The sequence below is a fragment of the Mastigoproctus giganteus genome, chromosome 8, assembly GCF_048544385.1.
Source record: "Mastigoproctus giganteus isolate SK-2022 chromosome 8, ASM4854438v1, whole genome shotgun sequence".
NCBI lineage: Eukaryota > Metazoa > Arthropoda > Arachnida > Uropygi > Thelyphonidae > Mastigoproctus > Mastigoproctus giganteus.
In genome coordinates, this window is record NC_143582.1 from 74,227,052 (window position 1) to 74,240,551 (window position 13,500).

Sequence of the window (13,500 nt, forward strand, 5' to 3'; positions counted from 1 at the left end):
TAATCTTTTCAATAATAAACGAATAAAAACATGAAACCGTGTCCAACTTTCAATTTTAATTAACCGTGTAGGCCTCACTGTGCGTTAAGCAGTGACACATTTTGCATTCCAGTGAATATCTGGTAGTTGGTTGCCATTCGCAATCAACATGGCAACTTGCCAATATACATTTTTATAGGTGAAAGAATAAAAGTCACTGTAAAGTGTGCAGTGAAGATTTCATCGTTGACCATGATGGTGATGGGTGTGTAGCCACAATATCGGTGTCTTTTTGTTATTCGCCCAAATTCCCATTAAGTAACTAAATAATATCAGTGTTAAGTCAATACTCAACATTCAACAGTGTAATTAAGTGATTACAGCTTAACTCCGAATTGAGCTTGAACTTGGTAAGTTGAAGTTATATTATGAGGTGATGTGTAAGTAAAACATTATTTCTGCGACACGCGATTTTGTGAAATTTGATTCGATCATGGCCTCCATGCTTCCCAATCGAGGCCATGATAAAATCGCATGACAGTGAATAAACTTCAGCAACTTAGTTTTTCACAATTACCGGTATCTCTCCAAGAAAAAAATATGTGATTTAAAAAAAAAAGGCCGCCCCACACCAAAGATTCAAATTTCTCGTAGGAAAATTTGAATTTCCCTACGAGAAAACTGAATGGTGCCATTCAAATTTCCCTATTTAAAACTGAATGGTGCCAAAGGAAAAAAAAGTTGGCTTTGTGGTTGTGAAGTTAAAAATGAATTGTTTTATTTTCCATGTTTACTGTTCGGAGATGACTTAACGTGAACAAAAAGCGGCTTTACAAACATAACAAAAGAAAAAATCCTAAAACATGAGTTCGAAGAAACATATTGATAATGTGATTTCACTATCGCTTTTAGGAAGCGTAAATATTAAAGAACAGTTTAGTAAGCCTACAGACTTTCGATCTGCAAACATAACAGAAAAGTTACCAAGAATCGTGAGGTATTGTCTACACTGGTGTGCAAAATTTAAGCTTCTCATAGGAATGGCCTGGATATGGAACAAACATACCAAAGGAACCTCATGAGGTACAGAAATGAAGGAAACAAAACGGCACAGAGAGATTTTATTTAAGAATGGCAACATAGTACTGGCTGTCATGATACAGATGCATCACTGCCAAAGATGGGACAAATGGAAGAGGTGGTCCTCAGTAGGAGATATGGCCACCCCTAATGTCGATGAAAGCTTTACACCACCTGTCCATACTTAGAACAATGTTGTTGATAAGTTCTTGCAGTAACATCGTCCATTCCTCTGTCAGTGCCATCTTCAGCTAGCGAAGATTTTCTAGTGGGTGTGAACGTCCCGCTAGGAGTCTCCCCAGAGCGTCCCATATGTGTTCGTTGGGATTTAGATCAAGCGGGAACAAGCAGGCCAATCCATACGAACAATGTCCTCACTTTCCAAAAGCATATCAAGAGCTGCAGTGCGACGGGGTGTGCCGCTTTCATCCATAAACACGAACTCGGGGCCAATGGCACCTCGGAACAATGGCACATTGGGAAGAATTACCTCAGTACAGTAGTGTGCACCGGTTACAGTACCACCTTCCAGTATCTCGAGTTGTGTACATCCATCCAAGATAACGCCTCCCCAGACAAGAACACCTCGATCGCCATATCAATCCCTTTCAGTGATGTTTACCAACCTCTTGCCAGATTAGGTGACATCCAGAATCGCTGCTGAGACTGAATCTACTCTCATCAGTAGAGAGTACCTTAAGTAAAGATTTTGTTATTGTAACCTTTAGAAATAGTGTTGGTCCTTAAGTTTTGCACACCAGTATAAAATAATAGACTGCATTAAATTTTGTGGACAGTTTGAAATTCCTTTGCATGGACATGACGAAAAAGACGATTCTAAAAATCCAGGAGTATTCAGAGGATTAATAAATTTCGCCTGTACATTAGATTGCAATTTAAAGGACCATTTAGAAAGTAATGCAGCATTTAACTGCATTTCAACAACTACTCAATGTGATATTCTTCACTGTTTTCTGCAAATATGATGGAATGAAATAAAAGAGAAATAAAAGCTTCATTCATAGCTGTCATGGCTGATGACACAAAGATGTTTCAGAACATATACAAATGGTAATTGTTCTGAGATATAAACTGAATGGAGACATTTCTGAGTGTTTTTGGGGTTTTTTCACTCTGGAAAACCAAACGGCAGACAGAATATCGAAGGGCATTCTGGATCAGTTAGACATAATTGTCGAAGGAAATACTCAAAAACTGGTTGCTCAGACATTTTATGGCGCAAGTGTGATGAAAGGGGAGTTCAGGTTAAAACAAAAGTAGTGTACAAAAATTACATTTTTTTCCACTGCTATGCACACCAACTGACTGACCATTATCCCCCATCTCGACAGAGGACCACGATGCCAATAATAATCAGGGAATCACTGCATTTCGAAAGCTGAACAAATCCATGCAACCACGGAATGATACTAAGATCAAACCGCCGATGCAATAGATTTGCATAGTGGTGGTCCTTATGCAGCGAAAAATAACAAAACAAAGCCTAGTACTCGCATGGCCAAACCATTATTTGTAAAATTACTTTTTTTTTTGTAAATAATTGTTCGATTTTCCCGGAAGTTTCGGAAGGATGTAAAAATGTAAACCCCTGGCTTTTTGGCCGTGAAGGGCATTAAAGATTATCTCTCTCTCACACCACTGACAAAACAAAAGTTGAACTGAAAATATATAGAAACAAATTAGGCAATGGATGACAGTACGAACGCAGCGTTAGCACATCGTCACGCTACTCCCATTTAAATATGATCAAATTAATCCAGAAATTAAATAGAGAAATAAAAATTACTTAAATACATATTAAAAAAAATAAGAAAAAATAATAGAAAAGCTAGCATCATTAGCAGCAGAAAAGCACAATCCACTATATCTTGTTTATAGGATATTGCCAGTAGCATGGCAAACGAGTAGAGTGAAAATGAACTGAACCAAATAAAATAACAATAACAGAAAAATATATGGGGGTTAAAGAAGAAAAGGGTAGTGTTGAAGCAACGTTCCTGAAATAATTTAGAAATTAAGCCAATTAAAAGAAATTTAGCGGCGAACCCTAGTAAGCATCCGTTTCCGAATTGTGAAATCTCAGTAAGGTCGAAACGTAAACTAACATTACATGACCAAATAAACTGAAAATTAATAAAATAAAATAAAATAGACTGACCATTATGCCCCATCTCCACAGAGGACCACGAGGCCAATTACAGGGGCTCATATCTGGTGAGTATGGGCTTGGCACACCCAAGGTCCTGAGCTGGATATCATCATTCTTCTCTTTCTTGATGATTCCCTTCTACTTCTTGACTCTCTCTCTCTCTCTCCCAGGATAACTCGGAAATTTTTTTAGCTGGTGCAGCATAAGCCTCAGGCTTCTTTGCACTATATGGCTAGTAGTAATAATAATAGGGAATCACTGCATGCAGTGATTCCCTGACTATTATTGGCCTCGTGGTCCTCTGTGGAGATGGGTATAATTGTCAGTCTATTTTATTTTATTTTATTCATTTTCAGTTTATTTGGTCATGTAATGTTGTTAGTTTACGTTTCCACCTCAGTGAGATTTCACATAATACGGAAACAGGTGCTTACTAGGGAGCGCCGCTAAATCTTTTAATTGGCTTAATTTCTAAATTATTTTAGGAACGTTGCTTCAACACTACCCTTTTCTTCTTTACCCCTCCCCCTTTATATTTTTCTGTTATTGTTATTTTATTTGGTTCAGTTCATTTTCACTGTACTGGTTTGCCATGCTACTGGCACTATCCTATTTTAATTTAGCTTATGTATACAGTGTGATTCACTACCAGTGCGACAAACTTGCAGATGTAGGGGTCACAAAGACGAATCGGAATCACATTGCATTGCAGGGTCCGAAATGCCTTCGTCATGCGGTAGAGGACGTTCAATGGGAGGTCGCGTGACCAGCGATCCCGCTGGAAGTCAGCATTTGGGAACCGTTTCTGTTGAAGAAACCAAGTAGCAAAAGTCCTCCGGAGTGGATAATCCGCAGGCTCCAATGATTGGACGCGTTGCAGATGGTATGAACTCTTTTGGTTTGTTGACAGTATCCTCCATACAGTGGATTGGGAAATACCCAATCATTGGCCTATCGCTCAAGTACTCGTACTGCCTTCTGCAAGACATAGGACATTCTCCTCATTGTCTGGTGTCCTCGTCGTTCGCTCTCAATTCATGGTACCTCTTGTGAAACAACCAGTCTCACGTAACTTTCTGTGCACACGTGCAAAAATCGTATGATGAGCACACCTGTGCGGGAAACGTTCCTGGTACAAGCAAAGAGTGGCGCACCCATTACAGTCCGCAGCTCCATACGCGAGGTGCATGTCGGCCAGTTCAACGTTTGAATACTCGTCCATCCTACTGCCTCGGGAACCAGTTGGCAAATGCTGACTTCCAGCGGGATCGCTGTTCACGCGACCTCCCGTTCAATATCCTCTACCGCATGACGAAGGCATTTCGTACCCTGCAATGCTATGTGATTCCGATTCGTCTTTGTACCCCCTACACCTCCCGCAAGTTTGTCGCACTGATAGTGAATCACCCTGTATACAGGGTGATTCACTATCAGTGCGACAGGGTGTCTCAAAAATATTGGTGCAAATGTTTATGGGAGGTAGGTAACATCTAAAGGAATGTGAATTGCATAGGAACCCATAACCGGAAACGTCATGGGAAAGTAGTAGAAGCAGAGGCACAAGAAGCAGAAATGACAAGACAGTAATTAGTGGCAAACATTTGACATATTAACAATGGAGTATGAGATGGATGCATTTCATGATGTTACAACAGATGCTCGAAGGTTCCACCATGAGATGCGATGCATGTGTGACACCGACACAGCATGGATTGGCAAACACGGTTAGACACACCTGGAGTTTCTTTGACAGTAGCAGCAGCAGCGCAGATGAGTCTCACCATGAGATCCATTTCGTCTCCACAGGCGATTCATACACGATCAATTTGAGGGCCCCCCCATAGAAAGAAATCAAGGCTCGATAAATCAGACGAGCGTGGGGGCCAGGCAACAGGTCCACCGTGGCCAATCCATCAACGCCCAAAATGCCTGTTCAAATGGTCACAAACACACCTTCCATAACGGGCAGGCGCCCTGTCATGTTGAAACCAAATGTTGCATCTCACATTTGCTGGAACATTGTAAAGTAACCCTGGTAGAATTTGTTCAAGAAAGATCCGAAATTTTGCGGAGTTCATGCAGGATGGTAACAGGTATGGGCCGACTAAGCAGTCACCGACCATACCTTCCCACACATTTATTGCGAAGCAATGTTGTGCCGCATGGGGGCACACACCATGTGGGCTCTCTGCTAATCCATACACTAGGTGCATGTCTGCCAGCTCACAGTTCGATGCATGCTCTTCGTGCGGCAACTACTGCTTGAATGAGTAAACCAGAAATTTTCCCTCTCGCGTACTGATGAACAGTGCCGTGTACCAACTTACGGCGACATTTCCGGTTATGGGTTCCTATGCGATTCACATTCCTTTAGATGTTATCTACCTTCCCTAAACGTTTGTACCAATATTTTTGAGACACCCTGTGTGTGTGTGTATATATATATATATATATATATATATACACACACACACACACACACACACCAATGAGCCAAAACATTATGACCAGCAAGTCGCTATGCAAATCGAAGCAACTGCAGGTGAACTACGGCACATGCGTGGGTTGAGACAATATAAAAAACACCTGATACTGAGCTCCGTTAATCAGTGTTACACTTGTACTTCAGATGGGAAAGGTAGCGGACTTGAGTTTGACAAAGGCCAAACTAATAGCCAGATGACTGGGTTAGAGCATATCCGAAATGGCACGGCTGGTGGGGTGCTCACTGTCAGCCGTGGTTAGTACCTACTGAAAGTGGTCTGAGGGGAACCCACGAACTGCCAGTGAAGTTTTGGGTGACCACAGCTCACCCATATTCAAGGTGAGCAAAGGCTCTCCCAGATGGTATGTGGCAACAGAAAGGCAACTGTGCACAACTCGCCAGTAATTGGAATGCTGGTGATGGGAGTAATGTGTCACAACACACAGTACATCTAACCCTGCTGTAAACGGGGCTGCGTGGCCACAGGCCTGCTCCGAGTGTCCATTCTGACCACACTTCATGAGTGACTAAAATGGGCAAGCGAGCATCGAAAAAACTAGACCTTGAGTGATTGGAAGGTCATCTGGTCCGATTAATCATGTTTCCTGTTGCACTATGTAGACAGCCAGGTATGTGTGTGTGTCATTTACCTGGGGAAGTGATGGCCCCTGGATGCACCGTGGGATGAACACAAGCCGGGGGCAGTAGTGTCATGCTTTGGGCAATGTTCTGCTGGAATACCCTGGGCCCAGTCATCCATGTGCCGGGCACTCTTACATCTACCACCTATGTAAACATCATTGCTGACCAGGTACACCCTTTAATGGCAACAGTCTTCCTCTATGGCAGTGCCGTCTTTCAACAGGATAATGCGGCATGCCACACTGCCCAGATTGTTTGAGAGTAGTTCGCGGAACACAAGGAAGACTTCCAGGTATTGCCCTGGCCTCCAAATTTCACAGACATCAAGCATCTGTGATTTGTGTTGGAACAGCAACTCCGATCTGTGGAATCTCAACCACAGACCTTACAAGGAGTTAAAGGATCTGCTGGTTACGTGTTAGTACTAGATACCACAAGACATTTAGAAATCTTGTAACGTCGATGCCTTGCCAGGTAAGAGCTGTTTTGGCTGCATGTGGAGGACTAACATCATATTAGGTAGGTGGTCATAATGTTTTGGCTCATTGGTGTGTGTGTGTGTATAAACAACCTAACGGGTGAAAAAAATTAAAATATAAGATAAAAGTATAAAAATAGAATGAAAATGCAGATTATGAATGAAGTAGTAAATATGTCTCTCCCACCTCTTCACCTGCTGGGTTCCTATTGCCAGCTAACATATCCCACCCCCAGAGTAGGATGAGCAGTTTGACCTTCCTAGCAGATTCAACACTACATGGACCTGACAACCATCACGGACGAAGACATACTGCGGCTTTGCTGCCATGCCATTTGGCAATATGAACAATATGTTACATTTAGTTTATTTCTAATCTGGTTCCCTTTAAAACCCCATCCCAAGGTAGGGGAGGGAGGGAGGGAGGGAGGAGACTGGTCTCTGTCTCCTACCCTCCCTGCCTCCCACATACTTTGCCTGATGGGGCTTGTCCCCACTGTCCCCTTTGGGGAATGCTACTCTATTGTCCCCATCGTTCTACCTGTTTCCCCCTCACTATAACTAAACTGACCAAGTGCACCCCCTAACAATGCCGCCAAATTCTAATCAACATCTAAATTCTACCACTTTCTTGTAAATCTCTTTCGGCCAAATTCTAGTGTTCAATCCTTTTTTATATATATAGGCCTTTCCACTAAAATCCTCAGAAATTAGGGGCCTGCCAGAGTACTTAAATAATCTACTGGATACCAGACCTACCTCCTGGTGGCAAAGTGTGGATCCCAATAGGGAGCCCAATGGTTAAATGGTCAGAAAAACAACACAGCATAACACTACACAACAAACCACTCCCCACACACTTTTAAATCTCTGACCTCCACAGAGTTCTGTGTCACACATAGAAAGAATACAATGCAGAGATGTGGGAAACCCTTGGTGCTGTCGGACAATTAAAATAAATTTTCTGTTTATATTCCGGGACGACCAAACGGTCAGAGGAGTTCACAAGATAGACAGAATACAAGAAACAGCACCGTATTCAGTAGTCACGGGCTTGAACCCCGGTCGCTCAAGGCACGTGTACTTATGCACCCGCACGCCTGACCACTAGGCTACGGTGGCCTTAACACACTTTAGTACCGTGTATAGGTTGAAGGTTGACATTAGACTTGAATTTCCATAGATTGTAATTTTCAGGAAATACAAGTGAAGGGAGGTCATTCCAGAAAATGGAAATTGAAGGAATAAATGAGGAAGGAGAAAAGTTGGATTAAAATAAAAGGATGCCGACTGATTGCAGCACATGTTTGAACTATTTGGAAGAGAGGAGGAATTATAGAAGCCAATTCAGAAGAACAGTGCCCACGGAAGTATCTATAGAAAAGGCATACAGCAGAAACAGAATGTCTATGCAACAGTGTGGAGAGAATTTGTAAAATAATTAGGTTAATCATTAATTAACCTAAAGATAAAGTACTTAATAATAATGGGGGAACAATTTCCTAAAGTTGGTACCACAACTTTAGGAAACTGATCCCCCTATCTCTAATTTAAGTGATTCACTTGACTTAAGGGGATAATTTTTTAGAATTTGAGAATAATAATAACTACGACGAGAACCAGTGTATTCAGCCTAGTATGATGAAGAGGCCTTCATCCTGCAGTGGATTGAAAATGGCTGATGATGATGATGAATAACTAGGGGGCCCCGCACCCTGCTCGCTGCACTTGCTTCTTTTGATAAAATAAAATAAAATGCTTACAGAAGCTTTCAACTTTGTGTGTGTATGTTTCTTCCTCAGCAATGAATACATATATATGTTATTATATCCATATAATATCGGTGTATATACACCATAGACAACTCTTAAAGAAAAACTACGATTGTAGCATGAAAGGCATCATTTCATCTCTATCTCATCTCTATCTCGTGAAGGTTAAGCTCATATTGTGCTTAACCTTCACGAATTACCATGTATTGCACTACCTCGAATAAGTAACGCTTCACTAATAGAGAAGACTATTGTCACTTATTCTCGGTCGGCACCACCACCCAGACGACACAGTTTCAAAGCTAGTTGGCTTTTCATTGGTGGGTGCATTTCACACTACGATCATAGTTTTTCTTTAAGAGTTGTCTATGCTGTATCTACACCAATATTATATAGATATAGAATCTTAAACTCTTAAAATATTACGCCTTGTTACATTTAGTTTATTTAAATAAATACGTTACATATGGAAATCAAGAATGGTACTGTGTGGTCACCTTAGATAAACATAGCACGTGACTACACTTAGAGAAGCTTGTTTTACCACAGTAAAACAAGCTTCTGTTACGTATTTTTATATTTGTTATGTATCACCACATAACCTGCATCTCGCTTCTCCCATTGGCTGAATAAATATCATTAGGAGGAAAATTATTTTAATGTATAGAAAGATAATGTGCATGTAAATAAAATCTCACACTATTTATTTCTACTGAACTGTACATGTACAAACAGCTATCTGAGAGCATTTCAGTTGTAAATAAAACGGATTATTTCCTTGATTTTCCACTGTAGCCTGTCTCTTCACTTAGATATGCAATTAAACTAATAATAATTTCTTTAGTCACAGTGCAACACCTGCTGTGGACGGAAAACAGCAGTCCAAGCTATCCAAAACTTACTATAAAACAGTAACTGCGACATCTAGAATACCATTTTTAAATACTTAGAAAATATTTTTTTGTTGCCTTTGTCATAACCTTTTACAATCAGTTATATTCATTAGATATTGTTATTTAGATCTGCCTCATTGCCTTCAATTCTGGTGAAACCTACAAAATAAAAAATAAAAATAAAATGAAAATATTAAATCTAATAAATACTGAAAATAACAGGCATAACCAAAGGCTGCAAGTTAAATTAAGTAAAAATATCAGCAATTTCATCAGTATCAAACTCGAATAATTTGGATTATTTTCAGATTTCTTCACAATAGATATGTCCTCTGTATTGGGGAAGAAAAATGACAACATATTTTCTGCTACACTGTACAATCATGTTATGACTACAGATAATTCAGAAAACTAAAATAATCACCCTATTTGATTTTTAAATAAAAACTCATTAGTACTGTGTTTATTTTAGAAGTTGGTAATACTTTTCTTTTGCACTTTCTTTAAAAATTTTTGTTAAATATAAGAGAAATTCTCATACTTTACTATAGGAATGTTCTTCAACCAAACACACCCCCAACTTATCCAGTTAATCCATTATGAAAAAAAGGTTAAAGTTAGTTATGTGATATTATCCATAAAATTTTTTATCAATTCATACGGTTTTATTAAAAAAACTACTCTTGTGTTCAATTCCCATTATCTATCAACTGCTAAGAAAGGAAAAGCAAAGTGTAGTCGATGCATACCCAAGACTAAACTAACTTGCAATCACAGACTGGGAATCAAAGACAATTGTCAAATTTTCCTCATTATTTTTAGTTAAACTTCTATATAAATGACTAAGTTATTTCGGTTGAAATCAGTGCATGCTAACAAGAAGTGAAATGACAAACTTAACAATATCCACTTCTCTTATAAACCAAATTTAATACTGCCCCAGATCAAGATTATTTTTGTTAATCAATGTGAATACCATTAGTCATACATGCATGTAACGGTCCACGAATCCAAAATTTTCTCAGCAGTTGATAGATAATGGGAATTGAACATAAGAGTAGTTTTCTCAATAAAACCATATGTATTGATAATAAATTTTATGGATAATATCACATTACTAACTTTAATTTTTTTTTCATAATGAATTAATTGGATAAATTTGGGGTGAGTGTTGGTTGAAGAGCATTCCTATAGTAAGGTATGAGAATTTCTCTCATATTTAACAATATTACTGAAGTAGGAAGGATTGAACTTTGTTCTTGTCTTTAGCAATTTAAAAATTTTTATATCTCTACATTCAGGACTGTAATTAAGCTAGTAACTATGCATACAGTTGAACATCCACTTTGGAGGGACAACAACAGCTTGAAGTATCCAAAAGTACAGATTGCCTTATCTATCATTCAATGTATGTCATAATGTTACCCAGCTGTTGATTTGTCAAAGCTACCTTTTTATAATTTTTTTAAAGTTTACTAATATCATATATCTATTTCTCACCAGGAAAAGTAGTATAGCATATATAATTTAAATTAAAATTAAACTTAAAAAGTAAAAGTAACTAAACTAAGTAACTACACTAGTGTTCAAAGTGCATCACCTAGTAATTTCACATTTCTAATCCTTTTTCGTGATAGTAAGTTTGATTAATGACTAGCATCACAAATAGAAATATAAACAAAAGATATTTATTAATAGTTAAGGCACAGCTAAGTAATATTTGGCAGGTGCTCTCAAAATATACCAAAACAAGCATTTGCAATTTTCATACAACAGTGGTAAACACAACAATTATGGCTGAAATATTATCAGAAGCTCTCAAATTTGCTTAATTTTATCATCTTAAATGGAAAACAAAATGAAAAGTTCACCAGGTGCAAACTAATATTTAGATGAACCACCTCTGGCTCTGATGACAGCAGCACACTGTTGAGGCATTGACAAGATCAATTTCTGAAGATAATCAACTGATAGTTCTTGGTTCCAAACACGAATTATGGTTTCCTGAAGTTCACAAAGGGTCTTTGGGTTCTTTCTAGCAACTGCATATTCCACATAATGCCAACAGTTCTCTATAGGATTCAGGTCTGGGCTGTTTCCTGGCCAGCTAAGAGTTGTAATGGACTGTTCTTCAACCATTTTTTCACCTGTAACAAATGTAAACATATTACTGTCAAACCTCTAATGCAGAAATGAAGCTAAAGTAACTACAGAAGTGCCTACTTACACTTTTCGTCCAATAACAAGGAGCAGAGTCGTTCTGAAAGATGCAGTTACTTGAAAGGCTGAAATGGTCTCTAATGGTTGGCAACAATTTGCCTTCCAATATAGCCAAGTATCCATTGGCATTTATGGAACCTTTTATAAACTGCAGGTGACCTACTTCACGATACAAAATGCACCCCCATACCATTTGGCTGGTAGGGAATTTCACTGTAGACACCATACAGCCTGGATGGTATTCTTCATCACGTCTGCTGCAAATCGTTTGTCTCCCATCAGAGCCATACAGGTTGAATTTCTTCTCATCCGAGAAAATAACTGCTAGGGGGTCCATTTGACATGCTCTTTACACCAAATTAATTGGGCCGTTTTCATTTTTTGTGCGAGAAAGGGCTTCTTCTTAGGACGGGCTACAAATCCACATTTGAAGAGGTGTCTTCTGACTATTACTGCACTTGCTACCAGTCCTCTATGTTCTTCCCATTCTCTTTTCAGCTCAGATGAAGAAGCTTTACAGTTTTTAAAGCATAAGCACTTCAAAACATGGTCCCGTTTTGGCATCGCGACTCGTTTGCATCCGGTTCCTTTTTTCCTGTCAGCAGAACCAGTATTCTTGAGTTTGAAAAGAAATCTACTCACTGTCGACTGATTACAAGATACTCCATAAGCAATATGACAGTAGCATTCTTTAATTCTTTCTTCGTGGCATCAACCACACGTAACTCGTCATCCTGAAACAAACAAGGAATGACTGCAACTCTTGCAGAGTGTGCTTATACAGCTGAAAGTAACAGCTGATGCAATATGACATGTCAATCTTATCTGATGCAATCTGTAAGAAATATTGTCATGTATTTATATTATTCGAACGGCAATTATAATTTTAAGGGGCGATGTTTGAACACCAGTGTATGCATACAGTCAAACATCCACTTTGTAGGGACAAAAACAGCTTGAAGTATCCAAAAGTACAAGTTGCCTTATCTATCATTCAATGTATGATGTAATGCGACCCAGCTGTTGATTTGCTAAAGCTACATTGTTATAATTTTTTTTAAGTTTACTAATATCATATATCTATTTCTCACCAGGAAAAGGAGTATAGTATACCTCAAATATTTAAACATAGGCTTAACATTCTTAAGACTTTGTTGCCAAGGGCATCACTTGAAGAGCAATTGCTGTCTACAACAGACCTTTCAATAAATTTTAAGCTCAAAACTCTTTTACAAACCAGTTTTTTTTTGAAAGAACCCAAATAAACAGACATATGGTCCACCCAAACAGGATTGAACATATGTCAGTTTACCAAGAAGAGACAGACATAATTTACTGAGTAAATTATTAAAAGTAGTTTGAATATTTAAATGTCATAAATAACATCACATATATATATATATAATATTACAGTAAAATCTTAATACAAACTTGGTTTATACAAAATACTTATTTATATGAAGCTCGTGCCATTCCCCGCGAAAGGATAGGCTTTTCTATATAAATATATTCGTTTATTACAAAATTCGGTTAATATGTATTACAAAGTTCGTTTAATACAAATCTTGGCCCAGCTGTCCGATTATTGCCTCTGGCCACCTGGTTCCCTGCTTCCTGAAGGATAGCACTGACTTGTTAGAATTTACTTTTGTGCAAACAAAACCAATTTATGGCACCTACAACATAAGTGTACTCCAAAAACGTCATTGTAAAGATGAGCTGTTAAGTTAACAAAGAATAAAAACAGTTTTGTTAGGTTGTTTACATACACTCCCTCACTC

At 38.7% G+C, this 13,500-nt stretch overlaps 1 protein-coding gene across 1 annotated transcript in view; it reads right to left on the minus strand.

Moving 5' to 3' along the window:
- Positions 1–9,568: 9,568 nt before the first annotated feature.
- SCOT (Succinyl-CoA:3-ketoacid CoA transferase) overlaps positions 9,569–13,500 on the minus strand; it is a 180,886-nt gene continuing 176,954 nt past the window's right edge. Inside the window, exon 15 of the mRNA XM_090379500.1 lies at positions 9,569–9,658. Within this exon, the coding sequence (XP_090235626.1) occupies positions 9,623–9,658 (36 nt within the window). The 3' untranslated portion in view covers positions 9,569–9,622. The remainder of the gene's footprint in view (positions 9,659–13,500) is intronic.